This window comes from Ammospiza caudacuta, chromosome 12 (assembly GCF_027887145.1).
Source record: "Ammospiza caudacuta isolate bAmmCau1 chromosome 12, bAmmCau1.pri, whole genome shotgun sequence".
NCBI classification, from domain to species: Eukaryota; Metazoa; Chordata; class Aves; order Passeriformes; family Passerellidae; genus Ammospiza; species Ammospiza caudacuta.
In genome coordinates, this window is record NC_080604.1 from 11,814,626 (window position 1) to 11,835,522 (window position 20,897).

Genomic DNA, 20,897 nt, shown 5'->3' on the forward strand with positions numbered 1-20,897 from the left:
ACTCTCATGCATAGGTGCAGGAGGTGAGTGCTGCTGTCCTGGAACAGTGATTCCCAACTGATAGAACACTTCCCTCTGTCCCCAGAGAGGTGTTTTCCTGCCTGGCTCCCAGCTGGGTGTCTCAGCTGCTCAGTGTGGGACCTCTGAGTCCTGGTGGGCAGGAGACCTCCCAGCTTCTTGGGTTTGTTTTCTCATTGAACTGTTACTGTTACTGCATTCTTTTCTGGGCAATGTTACAAACCACACGTAGTTGCTGTAGGCTACATCTCCAGGTGATGGAGAGGTCACAGGTTGGATAGTCCCCAAGCAGGGTCAGATACAGGGCTGAGGCAGGCTTGGGCTGCTGGTGTGAGTGTTTGGGAGTGTCTGGTGGGGGTCCTGACCCACCTGCTATCACCCACCTCCCCCAGGTGCGGCTTGTTGGTGTTCAGCACCCATCAGCAAGCCCCCAGGCGTGCTCAAGCAGAGCTCTGGGTGCAGGCAGGTGGGCAGGGGCGTCCCTGAGAGCAGCCCTGCCCTCTCTCCCACCGTCCTCACTGCACTCTGAAGGAGACAGCTAACAGCTGCCTGACAAAGTAAAGGGTTTGCTGTCAAGAGCGCTGGGCTCACAAATCAGATTTTGGCTTTGAACTAATTCAATTTTGCTGGAAAATGATGAAATCGTTACACGGCTGCCTGTTGGGCCGTGCAGCTGCTGGCTCTGCCGTGGAGCTGCTCTGTGCTCACTGCTCAGTGCTGCCTCCCGTGCTCCCAGCTCACCTCTCCAGTGCCCCACATCCCCCGGTTTGGGGAGCCTGCTCTGCCCCCCTGCACTCCAGGGATGTTTTAAACTCTGATGGTCCCAGGATTGCTGCCTGGGAGTGAGTGGATCTCCGGTACTCTCTGGGTCCTGCAGATATGGCTCTTGTGGGGTGGAAGGATGTGTGCTGTGATGGGGAGGCTCCTGCTTTTGTGTGAGTTGGGCTGGGGAGTGACACCCTCCTCCAGGTGGTGTTTTCTGTCCCAGTCCTTCTCCAGCTGCCAGACAGAGTGGGGCAGGATGTGACTGGATCATAAGTCAAGCCCTCAGCTCCTTGCTGTGTTGTGCACAGGCCAAACTAGACCACTGGAAGTATGTAGCCTCCCTCTGGCAGGAATTTCTGTGTCCCTAATAAAATAAAGCCACCTCTAGGGTGGGTCATGGCAGTCTTGGTGGTGAGGACTGGCCAGAAAATAAAGGATATGCTGGTTTTTTTTAATTTATAAGGAGGCAAAATGTAATTGCTCAAGTCAGTAGCTGCTTGGGATTTACACCCCATCCATATGGAAATGGGCAAGGAGCTCTCTTGCTGTGCTCCTTCGTGGCAATAAGGGGCTGAGGCTGGCCCATGTTGGAGGAGGTTTTGTCAGCCCTGCACTCTCAGACCTCAAGCAGTGCAGGGCCAATGGATACTCATCACCAGTGCTGAATTCTCCAGAGCTGGTGCTGGAGCTGGGAGGAGAGGCAACCAGGCCTGGCAGATAGCTCAGGAGATGTTAGTGATTCCTCTTTAGTGCTGGTGAGTGGAGTGAATTCCTGCTTCCCATTTCTCTCTCCCTTTTTCTGGGATGCTGTGATCTGGAAGTGAGAAGGGGAAGGAACTGGCTCTGTAGGAAGACTCCTCACACTGGTGTGAGACCCAAGACCTGAGCATGGACTTCCAAATGCAGCAGAGGCACCTTGTGGAAGCACCCAGGCCATTTCCCTGTGCCAGCCCCACTGCCTAAACTGCCCCTGAACCTCTCCAGAGGCTTTGCTGCTCCCAGTGTTTCACTGAGAGGGGTTTGGTGTTGTGTAGCCTGGCTCTTTCCTTCCCCTGTGCAGCACAGGGCTGGGAGATCTTTGTGCCTGGGGCCAGATGTGCTCAGCACATCTGCCCAGTGCTCCTGTCCCCAAACTGGGGGGAGCAAGGGCTGGTGTAGCAGGGCTGGCAAAGGGCACTGGGCTGCAGCTGGAGTGCAGATGTTGCAGCAGGGAGTTATTTAGAGTTCCTGGAGCCCTTGGCTCCTGGGCTGGCAGTGTGGGCAGAGCCAGTGCCTGGAGCCAGCGGGATGTGGCATCAGCTTTCCCTGGGCTATCCCAGGGAGAAAATGAGTTTTGACTCCTCAGTAAGGCTTGCTGCCCAGCTTGCTGGCACAGGACAATGGCTGGTGACAAACTGGCTGAAAGTGGGCCAGGATATGCCAAATCCTTTCCGGGGCAGCCAGAGAAATGCAGGTGGTAACAAACTGTACCACACTCGGATTATTCCTGAGCAGCGATTAATGCACAAAAAGCCTGGCATCCCAGCCTGGCACTTTGTACCAGCCTCCTGTAACCTCCTCCCTGGCTCTGTGCATCCCTCCACATCCTCCATCACAGCCCCTGGAGGTGCACAGGGGGAAGGGGGTGAGCCTATAATGGTGTTAACTGGCGAATTACTGGCTAATTAATAATGCTGAGTGATGCGAGCCTTGTCGTGCTGTCTGCTCCCTCATTGCTTTCGTAAGTGGGCTTGAAGAGAGGCAATGAGACAAGGCATATCAGGAGACACCCGCTCCTGCTCGCTGTGGGCCTGCCTTCCCCCTCCTTCAGGTCCCTTTCCCCAGGAAATCCGAATTTCCTGACCCTGTTTTGGGGAGGAAAAAATAGTGCTGGGAGAGAGAAGACTGCTGTGCTGTGCAGATAGCTGCCCTGGGGTGTCTGAGCCAGGGGCAACTGAGAGGGGTGCCAAAGGAAAGCATGGAAATAGAAACAAAAGATAAAAATAATTTTTAAAAAACCCCAAACCCCCAAAGGAAACACTGCAACCCCCCATGCAATAGACTAAAGGTTGACGTCCCTGCAAAAATCCATGCAAATGTGAGAGTGGGCAGATCCCGATGCCTCCTGCAGATCCCAGCATCCGCAGGCTCATGCACTGCAAGGTCACTGTCCCCCAAGTGCCGTGGTGTCTGTCTGTCTCTCCCAGCACCGGCTGGGGCACAGCTGTCCCTCTGTCCATCCTGCCCTCCGTCCCTCTGCCTTGGCTCTGCCCGCAGCCCGCATCTGCTGGGTTCTGTCGGTGGGTTCCACAACCCCGGCACTGCCGCCCTTGGCCCGACCTCTGTGCCGTCTGCGCTTCCCTAACGAGGCAGTTTGCTGTTAATGAGCTAATTGTCGGCGTAATTATTTATCGAGGTGGTGTCGGCATGGCGGCGGCGGGAGTTCCTCGGTCCCAGAGCGCAGCTGTATTTGTCATTTCCCAGAGAGTATGTTGAGACAAAGCAGAGAGCAGTAAACACCATCAACATCTCTCCTCTTGCATATTCAGCAGCCGCGGGGTTGGGGAAGCTGCAGATCGAGCTCAGAGAGAGCAGAACCTGCACCCAGGGGTGCCAGGGATTGAATACCTTTGTGGCATTGCCCTGAACCCTTCTGCTGCTGCAGATGGCTGGGTGGGAGGTGCTGGGGTTTATTTGGGCTGTGGGGGACAGAATCTTTTCCCCAGCAAAGCAGCTGAGGAATCCCAGGTATTTGATGGGAGCTTTGTGTCAGCTGGAGCACTGATCGCATCTCACTCTGTGATTAGGAAGATAATTTTCTAGGATCTGCTGTTTTAAAATTCCTGTTCTCGTAATGCAGAGGAGGATGCTTAGTGTGTGTGTTGGCCAGTGGATAGGAGAGGGCAAGGCTGGCATTCAGAGGATGAGTGGAGAGCTTGTGATTTCCCTTCCCTCTTTTTTTTTTTGTGGTTGCAGAGACGTGCAGTGCCCATGTTCCTGTTTTGGGGATCCCCATGTCTGTCATGATTGGCTGTAGGAGTTCCCCTAGTTCAGGGAAGCATGAGCAACAGTCAGGCGGGGAAGGGAGCTGATCTTTGTACATTAACACCCAAAACCAGAAGTTAGAGTAACTGAGGGGGCATCCCCAGAGTGTCTGATGGGCTGAGTGTGACTGCTCCTTCCCTTTTGGACGGCTGACACAGCACTGAATTCCTGCTGCAGTAGGGACTGAGACCACTGGCCCTGGAGCTGGAATGGTGGCATGGTGAGGAGGGCGAGCAGCCCTGCCATGGCTGTGGGAGCCCGATGCCATTGAAGCTGCAAGTGTATTGTGCTGGGGCATGGAAAAGTGCTGTGTTTTCTCCCCTCCACATGGGTGCCTGTTGGTGGGAGCCAGTCTGGGCTGATCCTGGCTTCCCAGGCAGAGATGAGTGGGAATTGCAGAGCTCTGCACTGCCCTTGCGTACGTGGAGCTCGGGAGCTCGGCATTTTCCCATATGCTCTGTGCACATGCGGTATGGATTTAAAACCCCCTGGGGACTGGCATGCATTTGGAGCCTGCTGCTTGCCAAAAAAACTCTCTCCCCTTTAAATTCAAAATTATATAAGGAGCCTTGTGAAGCGGAAGAATCCTGTGACCGGAGCAGGCTGTCTCTGTCAGTCGTGCCTGCCTTGCCACTTTACCCTCCTGCATCCAGGCTTGCTGCCACCCCTGGGGATTGGGCAAAGCCCTTCACTGCCTGGGACAGAGCGGGGATTTTGCTGGTGCTGTGTGACCATGTGAGGCTGTTGAATCATGTGGGAACACTGGGAGGCCCATGTGCCCCCCAGGCCAGGCAGCTGTGGCCAGGGTCTGTTGTTCTGCTCAGCAGGTCAGGTGAGGATGCTTGAGGTAGGGGTGAATGCTGTGGATCTGGTCCTGGTCCCACTCCCCTGCCTGCATCTCAGCTTTCACAGGGGGCATCCCTTTGTCTTTGCCTTGCCCATCATCACACTGTCCTTGAAAGAAGTCCATGCTCTCACAACCCTGAGAGTGGACAGAGGCCAGTGCAGTCCTGCTTCTGCCTTTCCCCAGGCAGAGGGAAAGCTTGCAAAAGCTTCTCCCAGATCTGTGGGTTTGATCTGAACTGAGGAGGCAGCTGGCTGAGCCAGGCCTTGTCTGGGGCAAGGCAGCATGGAAAAAATGTGGGGATTTCCCAAAGACGTTCCTGCGGGAGGAGGAACAGGGCTGGCAGGTGGGTAGGGTGTTTGCTGGAGGCTTTGCTATGTGAAGTGAAGCTCTTCCAGGAGCCCTGACTTGTTTACCTTGGCATGGCCTTGTCTGGGAAGTGTTTTTTCTTTGGGGGAAGGCTGGGGTGCAGCATTCAGCCCCTCCTGCCTCGCTGCCAAGCTGATTTTTTTTTTTTTTTTTTTTGAAGCTAGTGCTGGGCTGAGGAGGAGAGGAATGTGTGTGTGCTGGGGAGCTTGTGCTGGCATCCCACGTGTCTGAGATGGGGATGGAGGGGGGAGCAGGGATGCTCCACTGGCTCCTGCTGTGTTTGTAAGTGCTGCTCTGTAGGATGCAGGGGACAGAGATCCTTGGTCTTGGTCTGCAGGGCCTGTTCAAATGTAGAGAGGGCCTGCATGCCGTGCATCTGTCCCAATGGCTTACATCAGTGTGTAGGGAATGTTAGGGAAATGCCAAGCCATGGCTTCCCTTGGCTAGTGAGGTGGGATGGCTGCTGTAGGAGGCTGCCAAAGGTGGTGCTGTAGCTGTGGGGTGAAGGTAGGAGATGGCTGATTGCCGTCTGTGAGGTCCAACGTGTTGAGGCATTGGCAAAAATCTCATCTCTCCTCTGCTTTCTTCCAACAGCCGCTGCAGATCGACGACAACTTCTGTGGCCAGGACTTTAACCAGCCCCTGGGCGGGACTGTCACCATCGAGGGGACCCCTCTGTTTGTGGATAAGGAAGATGGCATGACCTCAGTGGCTGCCTATGACTACAGAGGACAGACTGTTGTCTTTGCGGGCACACGGAGCGGGAGGATCAAAAAGGTAGGAAAGCCCTCAGTGGTGCTCATGGGGAGGGATGAGCCCTTGCCCTTCGTGGGTACTGGTTGGGCTGGGCCTCCATAATAGAGTGACCTGATATATTTGGGGTAATGTGCAAAGGGCCCATGAGGGGAAATTTCCCCTTGCTTCTCTCTGCCAACTGAATTTACAAAACCTCTGCCCTTTTGGAAGGGTTATGACATAAGCAAGGTGAGTCGTCGCTGATGGTTGTTCAGAGCCCATCCTGTCACGTCTCGAGGGCAGTTGGGCTTTCCCTGGAGCTGCCATGAGGCAGGCTCTGTCCATCTGGATCCTCTGTCCATCTGGCCTTGTCATTGACCTGGGCAGGGTGGGTGTGATGGCTCCAGGCTGGCGAGGGGGAGCCTTCACTTCCTGCCCCCTGCCTGGGCACAAAAGGCTGCTCGTGGCAATTAGCAAAGAGCTCCATGCGTGCCTTTCTCTGCCTGCATCTCCACAGGGCACGGATTTCCTGTTATCATAACATCATGCCTGTAATTACAGCTGTACATGCCCTGTGTAAACATAGCTTCCATTAACACATCCTCAGCCACGGAGAGGCCATGTGGAGGTCCTGCTAGGGTCCCTGCTATGGACCAGAGCATGGCTGGCGGGTTTGGATCATCTCTCTGTAACTTGTAAGGTGCTTCAGCACTCTGTTTTGGGCACAGCATTCTGCATTTTTGCTACATCTCCTGGCCTGTGCAGCCAGGGTGCCCTGCAGGAGGCAGGGTGGTTTCCCTGGCAGGAATCTGGAGGAGGATGCTGTTGTGTAGCCCCCATATATCCTACTCACTCTGCCCCTGTTCCCCTGACAGACCTGCCTGTGCCTCTGACTATTAGCAGCATTTTTGGGGCATGGGCAGCACATGTTGGGGTGGGGGGCATGATGGAGGGGTCCTCTCTAGCCCCACATGTTCTGCTTGTCTTTCTGCAGTCCTTGGAGGGTGCACAGCGGCAGCAAGGCTGTCGGGATAGAGGCAGCCCGTCCTCCCTTCCGGATCAATGAGGGGTCCAGAGGGACTGGTGTCAGGTTGCTGCAGGCTTCTCCTGCTCTGGGCTCCAGATGGGAGCTTTTAGATGGAGATGGGAAGGGAGTAGCATGTGGGAGGAGGGTTCAAAAAGCCACAGGGACAGTGTTACACCTCTAGTTCCTCAGTTACCTAGAGGAGCTGGTGGTTGGTTTTTAGATGGCAATTTGGATTTTCTTCTAACTGCTTTTTTTCAGTTTTTCCCTGGTCTTTGCACCTTCAGAGCCATTTGGAAGGGGTCAACTAGTGTGGGTACCTGGTTGGTGTGTGGGCTGCATGCTGCAGCCATAACTACAGGTCACGTATTTGTATTTTGGTGTATTTTGAGTGTCCTCCCTCCCTTCAGGGCTTTCTCAAGCTTTGTTTTTCCTAGTTTTGAACTTGGTGCCCCAAAGAGCTGGTGGGGAACTCTGGCCCTGCAGGGCATGAGGACGTGGAGCTGATGAGACTCAAGAGATGGCTCTTGGTCCTGTCTCAGTGCTGGAATGCTGGGTAGGTTTATAGGCTTATCCTGCCTGGAGCCCCCAGATCCCCTGTTTTTGCAGAGCTCTCTGATGGCAGCCTGAGAGCACTTTGCAGGCTCCAAGTCCTGCACCACGAGGTGCTCTCCTTGTCCCTGCAGTGACCTTGAGGTGGGCAGCTCAGCCCTCCTTCCTGCGGCAGGGGCTGCCTGGCGAAGCGCTGCCTCAGCAGCTACCTGATCCTACTGCCTGGCTGCCAGGGCTGGAGGCAGGGCAGGAGGCTGAGCAGGGGCTGCTGACCTGTCTTTGAGTGGCACCAGCGTGTCCCCGGCCAGCGGATGCGATACCTGGCAGGGGTTCAGCAGAGTGTAGCCAAGGTGGCTCCTGCAGGCAGAGGGGAGGATGTGTGTGGGAGGGTGCAACCTTCAGCAGTGGCTGCAATCCCTCTGCTTTTAAACTCTTGGTGCTTCCCACTGTCCCCTTGGCAAACACCCACCCTAGGCTTGGTGCAGCCTGCTGTCCCCCCCGCCCTTTGCAGAAGCTCTGGCATCTCCTCTGGGAGAGGAGGGGCTGCACTGACAGCTGGGGGCCTCCCTCCCCACCCCCTTTAATGGATGCTGCTCTGCTGAGGGGCACGGATCCCGCCATCTGGGCCGGGGTAAGGTCAGGCCAGAGTCACTGCTGTGTCTGGCTTTTCCTTGGATGGCAGCTCCCATGCCCAGCATTTGTTCAGACTGTTGCGTGCAGACAGAGCCTCCCTTTGTCCCCCCAAAAAGCCACGCGAGCCTGTGCCTGCCCTGCAGCCTGTCCCCAGCCCTGCCACCAACAGTTGCTATCGGGAGGGCAGGGTGCTGGGCAGCACCTGCTGCCACCAGCTGCAGAGAGACCCAACTTTGGGGGGGCTGGAAGGAGCTTGCAGGCAATGTCAGATTTGCAAAGCTCTCTCTGTGGGCTGGGATGTGGAGGCACCGAGGGGATGAAGGTCACATCCCCTGGGATGCTGAGCGAGTTGCAGCAGCAGAACCTGTGGCAGTCCAGTCTCAGCTTGTCCTGCAGCAGTACCAGGCAGGCAGTTATCTTTGGCTGATCCCAAGTTATGTGGAGAGGCCAGGCTTGGAAAGCCCTTGGTCCCGCGTGCTCGCTGTGCTCCGTGCCAGCAGTCATGGGACTGGGGCACTCGGGGAATTCCAGCCATGCCCAGGTGAACAATGCAGGGATGGGTTCCAGCACTGCTGCAGCTGGCACTGAACCACTTCCTCTGTACTCCTGACCTGGCAGGGACCTGGCCTTGCACCCTACAGTCTGGGAGTGCTGTGGATGGGGAAGTGACAGGGGACGTGAGCTGTGAGCATGCAGCAGCAGGAATATCGGGGGATGTTTTTGAAAGGGAAATGAAGCTCGTGTCCTAATGCTTGGGTTTTTCCTGGAAACCGCCTGTCCTCAATTGGCAATGTTTTATTGGGCAGTTATAATTTTCCCAGGTTGTCTTTTGTATTTTTTGGGTAGATAGGAAGCTGTGTGTGTGATTGCAGTGGGAGTGCTCAGTCATGTGCTGGAAAGGCACGTTTGACACTGCACCCGTGTCAGCTCTTGAGCTGGGGATGCCAAAGACTTGATTTTGGGTGTGCTTGAAGTGTTGTATGGAGGGAGGGAAGAAGGGTGGTACTGAAGGGGGTGTGCTGAGGATGGTGCAACCCCCTCCCAGTGACTGCCCTGTGCTGGGAGCTGGAGCAGTGAGACATTCTGGGAGGTGCAGTGCAGACCCGGCTGCCCTCCTTCACTGCCATCTGCTCCTCGTTATGCAAACACGGCTCTGCTGAGCTCAGTGTAGCCCTTGTGGGTTGACCCAGTTTTGGGTGCTCTCTGGTTATTTTTGGGGGGATGAGCTGAACTCCTCTCTCAGAGCACCGGTGGCTCCCTGCCCACAGCTGTTGCAGAACAGGGAGGCTGTGAGCTATGCCTCCTGCCACAGCCCTACAGGAGATACCCAGCACCTGGGGGGATCCAGGCACTGGAGATCCCTAAGGCAGGTGTGGTTACAGGGCAGTGCAGGCAGTGCATCCCAGCCAGGGTAGCCAGGATTGCACATCCCTCTCAGCCAGCTGAGCTCTCATTTTTGAGGATTATCTCTCTCCCCTGTCACCACTACAATCCCTGTAGCTCCCTGTTCTGTCCTGGAACTGGCTGGCCTTGGGCATGAATGCATCGTGTCTCCCTTGGGAATCTGCTCCCCCCTGGGGCTTGTGCTTGCCACGGCTTGTTTATTCTCTCCCACAGAAAGCACAGCTGAACTGGGCCTGTGTCTGGCTGCTTTGATTTCACTTCTTTGATAATAATAATACTAATAATACTACTAATGAGAAACTCTTCACACTAAGTGGGTTATCCCCATCCCTAACAGCAGGACAAGGTGCTCCTCTCGTGGCCTGGAGAGGGTTGAGGGTGTCCCCTGCAGCTCCCTGTCCTGTGGGCAGGGAGATGATGGTGCTTTGGGGAAGCAGATTTTGCAGCCTATGGAAACACCCCCTTGATTTCTCTAAAAGCTTTGGATTAAGGATGTTGCAGTGTGTTCACAACCCTTGGTGTGTCTGGACAGAAAATAGGTGCTATGGGGAGAGGGAGTTGCTGACCAGGGCCTTTTTGGGATTTCCCTGGTGCCTGCTGGCTCCCTTCTATCACAAAAGCCCCCATGTGTTGGTGTCCTGGGTGTGGTGCATGACCTGATCATGGCCCACGTGAGCTGGGGGAAGAAGCTGTCAGTCTCCCTGCCCATCCCTGTCCCTGTCCCCACAGATGCTTTGGCATCACCCTCTCCTCGGTGCTCAGGGGAAGCAGCTCTGGCTGAAAAGGGGCCCTTTGTGTCTCGCGCGTGAAATCCGGCTCCCGGCGTGCGCGGCAAGGCTTGGCTCGCCTCGTGACCCTACTGACTGCCTGTGCCTTGGCTGGCTTTGCTTTTGGGGTGTGTGTGGGGGGACACAGGACACATTTGGGGCATGAACCCTGCCCTGGCCCTGGCAGTGTCAGCCGGTGACCCTTGAGGATTCCCCCAGGCATCGACCCCTGCGCAGCCCCTGGAAATGCTCTCCTGCCCGTGCTGCTGCCTCTTCCCAGCTCGCTGCCCGGCACAAGGGCCTTTTGTTCTTCCTGCCTCTTCCCTGTGTCCTCTCCTGCTCCATCCCCACCCCATGCTCTGGAGCCCCCTCCCCACACGCTTACAGCCCCCGTGGGCCCGGTGCTGGGCCCCGTGAGGGAGCCGTGCTCCTCGGAGCATGCGCCCACGCCTCTCCCCAATCAATGGCAATAATTTTATTGGCATGACAAGGTAGCCGACGGTTGCCAAAGTGAATCCATCAAATACCTCTTGGCGGCTCCCCGCCCCCTCGAGAGCTCTCGCTGGAGTCGTTAAGCTGTTTTAATCAAGGTGGAGGCTGGAGAGCAGGCGTGTTAAGTGGATGGGGTGGTGGGGAGGGGGGGCGGAGCGTTCCCGTTGTCCCCCTGCTCATGGCGGGGAGCGCTCGGCATCGCCCCACTGCTGCTCTGCAGGAAGGGGCCCCGCTTGCCGGCGCTGGGCTTTGTTGAGCCGCCTGGCTCTGAACAGGATGTCTCATTGTTGGAGGAAACAATTAGAAATTCATCGTGAACCGCTGGCCTCTGGGATCTGCTGGGGCGGCGAGGCCGTGGCTCCAGGCAGCTGCCAGCTTCGTCCTGGGGTGACTCCTGGAGGGGAATGCCGCTGGGGCTCCTGCTCCTGCCTCGTGCAGGATGGATGGGGATGAACGCTGCCAGGCTCCTGGCACTCCAATGGAGGCTCCAGCATCCTCATACAGACTTGGGAAAGGAGATGTCAGGGGACTCACTGCCCTCAAAGCCTGCTCCCTTACCCTCTGTACCCTCAGGCTTTTTGACTCACAAGCCACAGCTCTCTCTCCTTTCTCCCCATCTGCTCTGCTCTCAGTGCAAAGCCAGCAGGTGAGTGAGGCCTGGGATTCTGGCTGCTGGCCAGCCAGGAGGCAGCAGCAGCCAGCGCTGCTCCAACCTTCGCTGCTGAAAGCGCTGACGGTGCACGTCTCGCCCGGGCCTGGCGCCGGGCGCCCGCAGGCAGCCGTGTGCCTCATGTGCCTCACCCCCATCCATCAGCACGCTCCTGAGCCTCGCCCCCATCCATCAGCCCATCCTGAGCCTCGCCCCCACTCCTGAGCCTCGCCCCCATCCATCAGCCCCCACGGCAGCACAGTGCCTGCTGCACTTCACCCCTGTCAGGCAAGGTGACTTTTGGGCAGCAGCGCGTTGTGAAAGCCGGAGGATGCTCAGGGATGGAGGTGGATCCCAAAGATCCTGTGTCTTCCAAAGGGCTACCAGGTGTAAACCTGGCTTCTGTAATTGCTCTGTGAAGGGGTTTGGGGGCAAAACGCTGCTTGGCAGCCCCTTGGGACAAGGCGGTGCTGCCCTGCAGGGTATGCTCAGGAGCTGGCAGATCAGTGCCAGCCAAATGTGGCAGCATTGCCTTCGCAGCGGTCCCTGCAGACCATCCTGTGCCCTGGCAGGGGCTGCCACCCTGGCAGTATTGTGGAAATAAGGCTGGGAAAGGAAAAAGCAAGAGCCTGAGGGGTTTGTGACTGTGTGCCTCGCTGCTCCTGCCCATGTTGTTGCAGGGCTGTGTAAGGCATTGGTGGCTATGTTTTTGCAGTGCTGGGAGAACAAGGCACATAAGCGATCTTTGGGGTCATTGATGGGGATGCTGAGCCCCCATAAATCACACTCACTGGGCGCTGTTATTAGGAAAAGGGGTGTGTTGGCTGGCTGGGGGCATGCAATGCCAGCAGTGAGCAGTGGGTTTTCCCTCCTAGCTGGTTGCTGAAGCGTGAAGCTGCTGAGCATTTTCTTCTGCACCTCTCTGCTGCTGAACGCAGGGCTGTGGCCCCTGTCTGTGACCTCTATTCTGCAGGGAAGAGCAGGAGCACGACTCTTGCTTTGGACTGTGCCTCCTGCTGGGAACCTCTGTGGTGGCCCCAAAGGGAGGGGCAGGGGGAAAAGCCACCCCATTAAAATGGAAATGAGCTGGGAGGGCCCAGCTCTGTTGGATCCCTCCTGTTGGAGCCATTGTGCCTATTCACTGGCTAACTTTCATAAACACTGACTAATTTTGGCTTTTCAGGTGGGAGAATGGCCCCTACCTCCCACCAAAGGCAGCAAGGGAGGATGGCTTGGCTCATCTGGAAGGCAGCAGTTTGGGAGGCAGGGACTGTCGGTATGCCTGGTGTGAAGGGGCAGTGCTGGTGTCCTGTTTCCCCTTTGTGCAGGCCCATTAACCCAGATTTAATGGTGCCTGAGGAATTTGCCCTCAGCCCCTGGCCTGCTGGAGGAGGGAGAATGTGTGCTTTGCAGGAACTCAGGCAGCTCCTGTGTTGTCTGGGTCTCTGGTGTTCCAGCCCTGCCTCAGGTAGAGACATGACCGTGGGGAAGGTCAGACATCCCCATGAGCTGAGCTCCCTGCTTTTCCCTTCTGGGCTGGGAGGAAAATCCATCATAGACGGAGAGCAAGGTGGAGGTGTGGTATGGCACTTGGGGCTGCAGGATGTGGACTCCAGCTGCCCCTTAGTGGCTGCTGGATCCTGTAATCCATCTCTGAGACTTTGATACATGGGTGGTCATTTGTCTCCAAGCCCAGGTGGGGATGGTGTCAGTCCCAGGCTGCTTGGAAGAGCTGCTGTTTGGTCTCTTGTCCCCTGCCCTGGTTAATTAATTACAGGCTTTCCTGAAGTGGAACAGGAGAAAGGATGCTAATGGCAGGCTGGTGCTGATGGGGAAGGCAGCAGAAAGGTGCCCCATGGGGTTGGCATTGTGAGGTGAAATAGGAATAGAGGAGCTGGGGTGGGTGCTGTGTGGTGGTGAGGGTGCAGACCCCTGGGACAACATCCCTGTTTCTCTCTGGTTCTTTCCCTGGATGACCTGTGCTACCAGAGCTGATCCTGGCACCTCCCTGCTCTTTGTGTACCCATGGACCAGCTGCCAGCACGAAACCTCCCCGTGGCAGCGAGAGCAATTGTCTACATGGGAAGCAAGTGGGAAAGTTTTATTTAATGGATGCTTAGTTCTTTTAATGCCATTTAGCAGCTGGAGAGAGGGAAGAGAGGCAGTGCTGTGTGACAAGCCAGCTCTCTGCAGACGGAGAATGGGCTGAAGTAGTGGGGAGCATCCCTACAGTCTGGCAGAGAAAGGCAGGATAATGTGATAGTGCTTTAATTTGTCCATGCTTTGTGCTCTTGAGGGCAGCATCGTTTGTAGCTTTGTGCTGGGACAGATCTGGCATGGCCGGGGTGCTCAGCCCTGGGATGCAAGGAGGGGTTCTGCAGGTAGGGCAGGTGCTGGGAAATCACCTCTCTCCCACCATAATCCCTGTATGGGCAAAGGAAACAACACCAGGCTGAAAAAAGCCAGTGCGGTTTTTATTAGCTATAACCCTAATGATGTATTTTGGATTGCTCTCCTGCATGGATAAAAATTACCAGTCCTTGAATGAAGGGGAAATAAAAAAGTCTCTCTGACCTTGAGGCTGTTCGTTCACTTGTCTTCATTTCATTCCCCTTGGCTGGGGATGCAGGTCAGTTTTGGGTGCTATTTATAGTCCGCTTCATTTGGTGGTTTTCTTTACAAAGCGAAAGGTTGTCACCTTTGTTTCTGATACTGCAGAGAGGAGCTGCTCTAGGGAAAAGGAAGAATAAATGAGAAATCTCTCAGAGTGTTCCTGTATGCGGCAAAGCTTTGTAATCTGGAAAGATCAAAAAGCCCTGGACTGCCAACCTGAGCTCCTTGTGTGGAGGTAGCCAGGGTCCACAGTGCCTTGAGAGACATGGGGTGATGCTTTTCTGTGCTGGCCAGTGGCTGCTGGGGCTGATCAGAGCCTTTATTTCCACCAAAACAGAAATAGTTTCCCTTTCCAGGCAGCTTGGCTCATGTCTCCACATCTGGCATAGTTGGCTGTTGTTGCAACAACATGTGGGCTTGATTCTTCCCTTCTCCCACCCCCATGAAGGAAGCTGTGGCTGTGCTGTCCATCTTCACTGCAGACACATGTCCACAGGAGCCCGGCTGCTGAAGTTGAATCCCCTGCCTGTGCCTGCATCTCCTCCTCCAGCCCTGTCCCTGACAGACAGACTTGTTGAAAAAGCAAATGTTGCCATAATTTAATTTTCAGGCAAACAATAGTCCGGGGACAATGTTAAATTCATGAAACTGGCTTAATGCGATGACATTTAATGAAGCAATTTGTGCGCTAGCGTGGCTGTGCGTGGCTCTGGAGTGGTGGGGATGCTGCTCCACCCTGCTGAGCACTCCCTCCTTGGGAATGGGCTGGGAAAGGTTGGTGCTGCAGGTAAAAGAGGGGGGTTGTCCCGCTGCTCTCCAGGCTGTGTGTGCTCTTGTGGTGCAGCTTTCCCATGCTGCTGCCTGGTGCTGCTGCAGTGGGAGCTGGAGCTGGTGGGTTCAAGCTCTGTGGTTTGGCCTGGAGGAAAGGGTTGATGAGAATGTTTTGGAGCAGGAGGGGACTTGTCCTCTGCAGCCTCTGCTTTCCTTGGACTTTTCCTCCCTGTGTCTGGAGCCCTGGAAAGATTTTTGCCCCCTTGCCCCCCATCTCCTTAGTGAGCCAGATTGAAGCCTCAAACCCTGTGGCACCCCATCTTCCATGCAGGGCTGGCTCTTCCCTCCAGGGCCACCCTGGGTTGCAGTATCCCATGGGCTGTTAAGAGGCTATTCCCTTGAGAACAAGAATTAGGAATTATGCTGCACTGGGAGAGCAGAGGCTTGACTTTAGGGGGTTTACAGTTCATAAAAGCAGGTGAGAAGAGGCAGTTTGGAGGGTGGAGACACCGGCTGCTTGCTCCAGGGGTGGACTGGATTTGTGCCATCCCACCAGCATCCCTTGGGCATCCTGGCACCTGCAATGTGTGGGCTTCTGCTGTGTCCCAGGAGAGAGTTCCCTGCTGTTTCTTTCTCCTTTTGATTGACAGAGCCCGGTAGATCTTAATTATGTGCCAGCATCCACAGAGCAAACCTGGTGCTGCTGTAGCTGGAGGCTTAATGATGGTAATGCTGCTCCATGGGCAGGCAGTTCCCAAGGTAAGGGCTTTCCTTGACTTTTTAGGGACAACTTTTTGTCCTTGCTGGGCATGATGGAGCTGTAGGAGTGGGAGCTGGACTAGCGACAGATGAAGGGACAATGTGAAATGTACATGAGATTTTGGTGTGGTGTTCTTCAGTGGACTCAGGGAGGAGGGAGCTGGACACACACCCATGTCACTTCTTTGGAGAAGCCCATGTCGTGTTTCCCACCTTGAAGGACACAGTATTCATATGTATACAGCAGGGCTTTTCCCACCTCCAGTCCTGCCTGTCCCTCTTTCATCCTCCCAGCAGCAACCCCAATCAAAACCTGAGCTCCACCAAACTCATGTCATTGCTGATGCTCCTTCCAAGCAGGATTTAAAACTAAATTTTTACTGAAGCACAGCCAAATCCTTCTGAGGATGGATTTTGGGCTCAGCAGAGGTGCTTGTGGGCAAGCTTGAGGTCTGCAGAGCAGTTTGCAGTCCTGCTGATCTTGGAGGCTGGGTCAGTGTCCGGATGTTTTCTGGTTCGCCTGACTTTTTGCTTTCCGTTAACAGTGGTCAAAAATTAATTGGTAGTTGTTGAGCAGAATGCAACTGAAAAAAATTAATGCAGGAAAATATGATGCAGTTTGATGTGTGCACGCATGTGTGTCTCTCTACGTATGTATTTATTTTTCTTTGAAAGTTTCCAGAAATAGGTTTGTGTCTTGGCCAGGGTGACTGCATCTGTAATTAGTTAAGGAAAGTGGGTGTCTTGGTGACAGCCACGCAGGAATGCTCAGCATCCCTGGTGAGGATGCTGGGATGTGGGACCTTGGAGGCATCAAGTACTGGCAGCTTCCTTGGCAGAGGGAGGGGAGCAGCCTCTGCCCCCTGGATGGAAACACTGGGTCAGGTTGGGCTCAATGCCACCAGCCCTGATTTCCTGGGGGAGGATGATGCTTGTGATGGTTTATTTAAAAAACTAAGCAAAGTCCTTTAAAAAGACCCAAACCTCTGAAAACTGCACCTTTCATGCATGGCTCCTGCCAGCTGATCCCCACCCTGTGTGAGGGATGGGAACTTCACAAACTCAGTTCTCCAGGATTGCTCTGTGTTGGTCTCCTTCTCTTCCTGGTATGTTTATGAGCCTCAAGGGATCTTGTTTTTACACTCAAGGCTCCAAATTAAAGATGTGTTTCCAGTAGGTGAGACAAACACTCCCTGTCTCAGGGTTTCCTTCCTGCCTCTCCTTCCCTCCTTGAATCTGCTGGTGGGAAAGTGTGAGCCTGTGGCTGGAGCACATAACCTGGGAATGAGATTGCTGGGCTCTCCCAGGGGGATGAGTCAGCTTTGATGCAGGATGTGCGAGCTGTGGCTTCTTCCTCCAGTGGCTTCTTATTTTAAAAGAGGGCAAAACATTGCTGCCTTTGGCATGGAGGTGGAGGAGCAGGGAATGGGGAGGGGTAAATGTGCTTGCTCAAGCTTCAGAATGTGGTTCACCTTGGTGGCTACGGGCATGCCATGTGATGCTGCTGCCCATCCACAGGTGTGCTGCTTAAATTGTGGTAACTCGGTTGTATGGCAGCATCAGCATTTCTGGCTGGAGGCTGTGGCAGGGCTGGCACAGCCTGGGTTGGCACCCAGCACCTGTGTTCCCTGCTGGGTGTGCTGCTTGGTGTGCCTTGAGCATGCACCCCTGCTCTTTGGCCACTTATCCCAGAGATGGAGCCCATCTGTGTCCCACCCTTCATGGAGTCCAGCATCATGACTTGCCTTCCCTTCTGCAGCCTCATCCTTCCAGACCTCAGGCAGTTGAGGTTGTCCTTCCCCACTGCCTGCTCACCTGGGATGCTGAAAGGAGACAAGGCTTTATCTTGGAAATGAGGGTGATAAAGAGCATCCAAACAGCTCTGGTAATCTCTATTTCACTCCCCAAGACCTTATTTGCCTGGGTGGCTGTTGATGCCTCCCTCCTGGGATGGAGGAATCCCACTCACCTCTGCTTGGCACTTGTGTGAGCACCGTCACCACTGTGAAAGCCTTGGCTAGAAACCCAGCCCACATCTCCAAGTACATGATTTTTCAGCTGAGACTTGGCCCACTGTGCATTTCTGAGTTGAGCCAGAGGTGACACCTCATACCTGAGGAGCAGAGGTATTTTTGCAGGATATACTGAGCTCCAGGCCTCGCCCTCAGTGTCCCTGCCATGAGTGGCAGCTCACACAGGTCAAGATTGTTGAGTCAAAATTGTTGTTTTTGACCCCTCTAACCTTCCAAATTCTGTTTATGCTCAAGACCAGGGAGAAACAGAGAGAGAGTGAACGTTTTTTAAATAACTTGCGAGTTTCTGGTGTTGTTTTTCATCAGGAAAATGATAGTTGTATAGAGGCAATTAATTGGAGGAAAAGTTTCTGGTAATAAATGTCAAGAATGTTTCAAGAATGGTTTGCATAAAATACACTTTTTTTTTAAAGCCTCCCAGCAAAACAAAAGCCTTACCCTATTTTGAACCTTGCCAAAGAGAAACAACTACAAAACTTCAATTTTCTTTTCTTTCTTTCTTTTTTTTTTTTTTTTTTTTTTTTTTTTTGTGTGTGTGTGAGTGTGTAACGTTTAAGTGCTTTTTTTTTTCCTGCTCAGCCTGTGCTCCTTAAACAAAAGCATGTGTTTTCCTGGCGTGGCTCCCTCGAGGCAGCTGTGTTGGAGTGGAGGGCAGGGGCTGTGGAGGTGATGGCTGCACAAGTCCAGGCAAGTCCTGCTTTTTGGCAGGAGCTGGAGTTCTCCTTTTTTTGGGGCGGGGCGGGGGGAAAGGAGGTGGTGATGGATTGTGGTCAGTTCCCTTCTCCTGCCTGCATTTCCCAGTTCTGCTCTGTGCCAGCCGTGGGTGGTGGTGATGCCTGCAGCCAAAAGGAGGAGCAATGTGTGGAGTACTTTGATATCCTGGGGCAGAAGGTGATGAGGGAAAGAATGAAAGCTTCAGAGCGATGTTAGAGCCTTGGCTGCCTCTCCGGAGCAGCCATCGCCTGCGGCTTGTGGGCTGTCGGTAACCCTGCTGTGCCTCTTGCTCCCTAGAGCTCGGGGAGTTGGCCTGGCAAAAATGTTATGGGGGAGGTGATTTCCTACTGGGGGGAATGTCTGGTTCTGTGCATGCTCTGGAGCATCCCTGGGGTGCTGTGGCTGTGTGAAGCTGCCAGGGAGCTCCGCTCACCCCAGAGAAGCCGAACCCCGCTGCGTGCTGCCTTCCAGCCACAGCCATACCTTTGGTCCCAGCTGTGGGGTTCAGCGCTGGTGTGTTTTTCATAAAGGCTCTTAATCACATACAGGATGTTTCTGTTTGTTCAAGCAATGAAATCACACAAACAACCCACCCCCAGTTTGGCTTTCGCAGAGCATCAGCTGCTCGACCCAAGGCAGAGCCGGAGCAATCCTCCCCTCTCCTCCTGCAGCTCTGGGCCCAGCAGTGCGGTCAGAGAGCGCCTTTCCTGCTGTGGCCATGCCCTGGAAAGGTGCCCAGCACTGGGGATGGGATCACTCTGGGGCTGGGAGCTGGGGCTGACTCATCACTGCCTGCTTGGCCGAGGCAGCAGCAGCAGCAGTCTCATGGGACCAAGCAGAAAGGCTTGGAGAGGCAGGACCAGCCCTCAGTTCTGGGGGCTTGGTTGCAGGCAGGCTGTACATGAGGCATGATGCCCCCCCAGACCCTCTCCTGAGAGGAGCATGGTGCTTTTTTGGCTGGGTTGCAGGCTCTTCTTGTTCCTGGACACTGGGGTTGTGTATTTTTGCATTACCCCAAGTACTCAGTCCTGGATGAGGACATCACAAACCTGCCACGGCATCACCATCTTTTACTTTGGGTTTTGTCCTTTGGGGTGTTAAGCAGAAGGATAACAGGAATGCGTCAGGGTGGATTGAAATAAAAAAACCACCCTGACTTTTCTCACTCCTGTTGCGTGCATCGGTCCCATGGCTGCCGTTTCCATGGCAAAGCAGCGGGCCTGTAACCCAGCCCGCCCCGTGCTCCTCAGCATTTGGAGGAGCAAAAACCCTCGGAGATGACAAGAATAATTTAACAAGCCATTAACGAGAGTGGGGGAAAACACCGGAGGAGCCGAGCGGGGTCGGGGTGGGGGCGAGGGGAGGCAGGGCTGGCTTTTGGCAGGGAGAGGGTCACGTTGGCAGCCTGCTCGCCTCGCCTTCGATGTGTTATGAAGTTTTGGAGGTTGCTTGAAAAGTGTCTGGGGAGCGGTGGCGAGCCAAGCGGGCTGCGGGCCAGCTCACAGCTAAACATGTTGTTGTGTAAAATTGCAGTCAATTAATTTAAGACCTGCCAATTTCAACTGCAAAGCGCTAGGAGGTTCTGTCAAGTTTTCAATGGGATAAAAAGGGGGAAAGGGGGATTAGTTTTCAGCACTTGGACGGGCAAATAGTGATCCTCTGCCCAAGCCTGCAAAGCACCTCCTCCTCTCTCTGTTTCTTTTGCTTGAGGTAAACTCAGCCTCTGCTGATGTTAAAAGTCCTTCTGGTGTGTGCTGTTGGGGCTGAAATGGCTGAAGGATGTCAGACAAGGCCTGGTGATCTGCTGGTGACCATTTCAGGGCTTGGGGAAGCACTGACTGCAGGGGGATGACCCACTCCCCTTTGACTTTGCAGTATTCCTCCTCTATAGTCTTGTGGGGAGTATCCCCTCTCTGGCATTCCCAAAGTGGTCTTCCCCAAACATGCTGATTCCTGCAAGCCTGCAGGTCCTTGGTGTGCTGGATGCTACACTGACTGTCTGAAATAGAGGAGGAGCTGGAAAATGCTCAGGGCAGGCCCAAGAGGTGCCCTAGGTCCCCTGTGTGCAGCCTTACAGGTTAATCCTCACTCACCATGCAAGAAGACAACCTGCCCCAGAGCTGATGGCCAGGTGGGCACAGTGTCTGAACCCCAAAAAGGCTTATTCCCCCCCTTTCATGGTGGCAGTGCTGCTCTGCACAGAGCCCCTCTTTTTGGTGGTGCTGTCCTTCCAACTGCTCCTTGTGCCTATTATCCTCTTGTGCTGCAGGAGCACAGCACAGCACCCCCAGTAAAGGGACCTAAAGAGGCTGAAAACTTTGCTGAGGTTTTGCTCTCTTTATGGCAACTTTAATTTGAAGAGTGTTTCCTGAGTTCTGGGGAGATATGTGTTTGTACGTGAATCTGCAAGCTGGCGCTTTTTTTTTTTTTTGTTCCTTTTTATTTTTTTCTTATTTTACAGCTTAATGAAACTTCTGAGAAAGTGCAGCTCTGCTGTGAGTAAGAGTCATGAGACTGGTGGGGCGAGCTGGCTTTGGCTTGCTGAGGGTTGAGCTCCTTCTTGGGGCTGCTTGAGCCTGAGATTTGTGCCTCAGCTCTTCCCTGTCCTTATCCCAGCTTGCTTTTCCATCCACAAGCACACTGTACCTTAGATTTACACACATATGCTCATGCATCTTTCATTCCTGTGGTCTTATACCTGTGCTTTTGCTGTCACCTCTGCCATCACGGC

General features: G+C 54.4%; 1 protein-coding gene across 1 annotated transcript in view; it reads left to right on the forward strand.

The window, feature by feature from the left end:
- The window catches only part of PLXNA1 (plexin A1), a 115,119-nt gene that overhangs the window by 15,467 nt on the left and 78,755 nt on the right, over nucleotides 1-20,897 (forward strand). Inside the window, exon 3 of the mRNA XM_058813203.1 lies at nucleotides 5,615-5,797. Coding sequence (XP_058669186.1) covers nucleotides 5,615-5,797 — 183 coding nt within the window. The remainder of the gene's footprint in view (nucleotides 1-5,614; nucleotides 5,798-20,897) is intronic.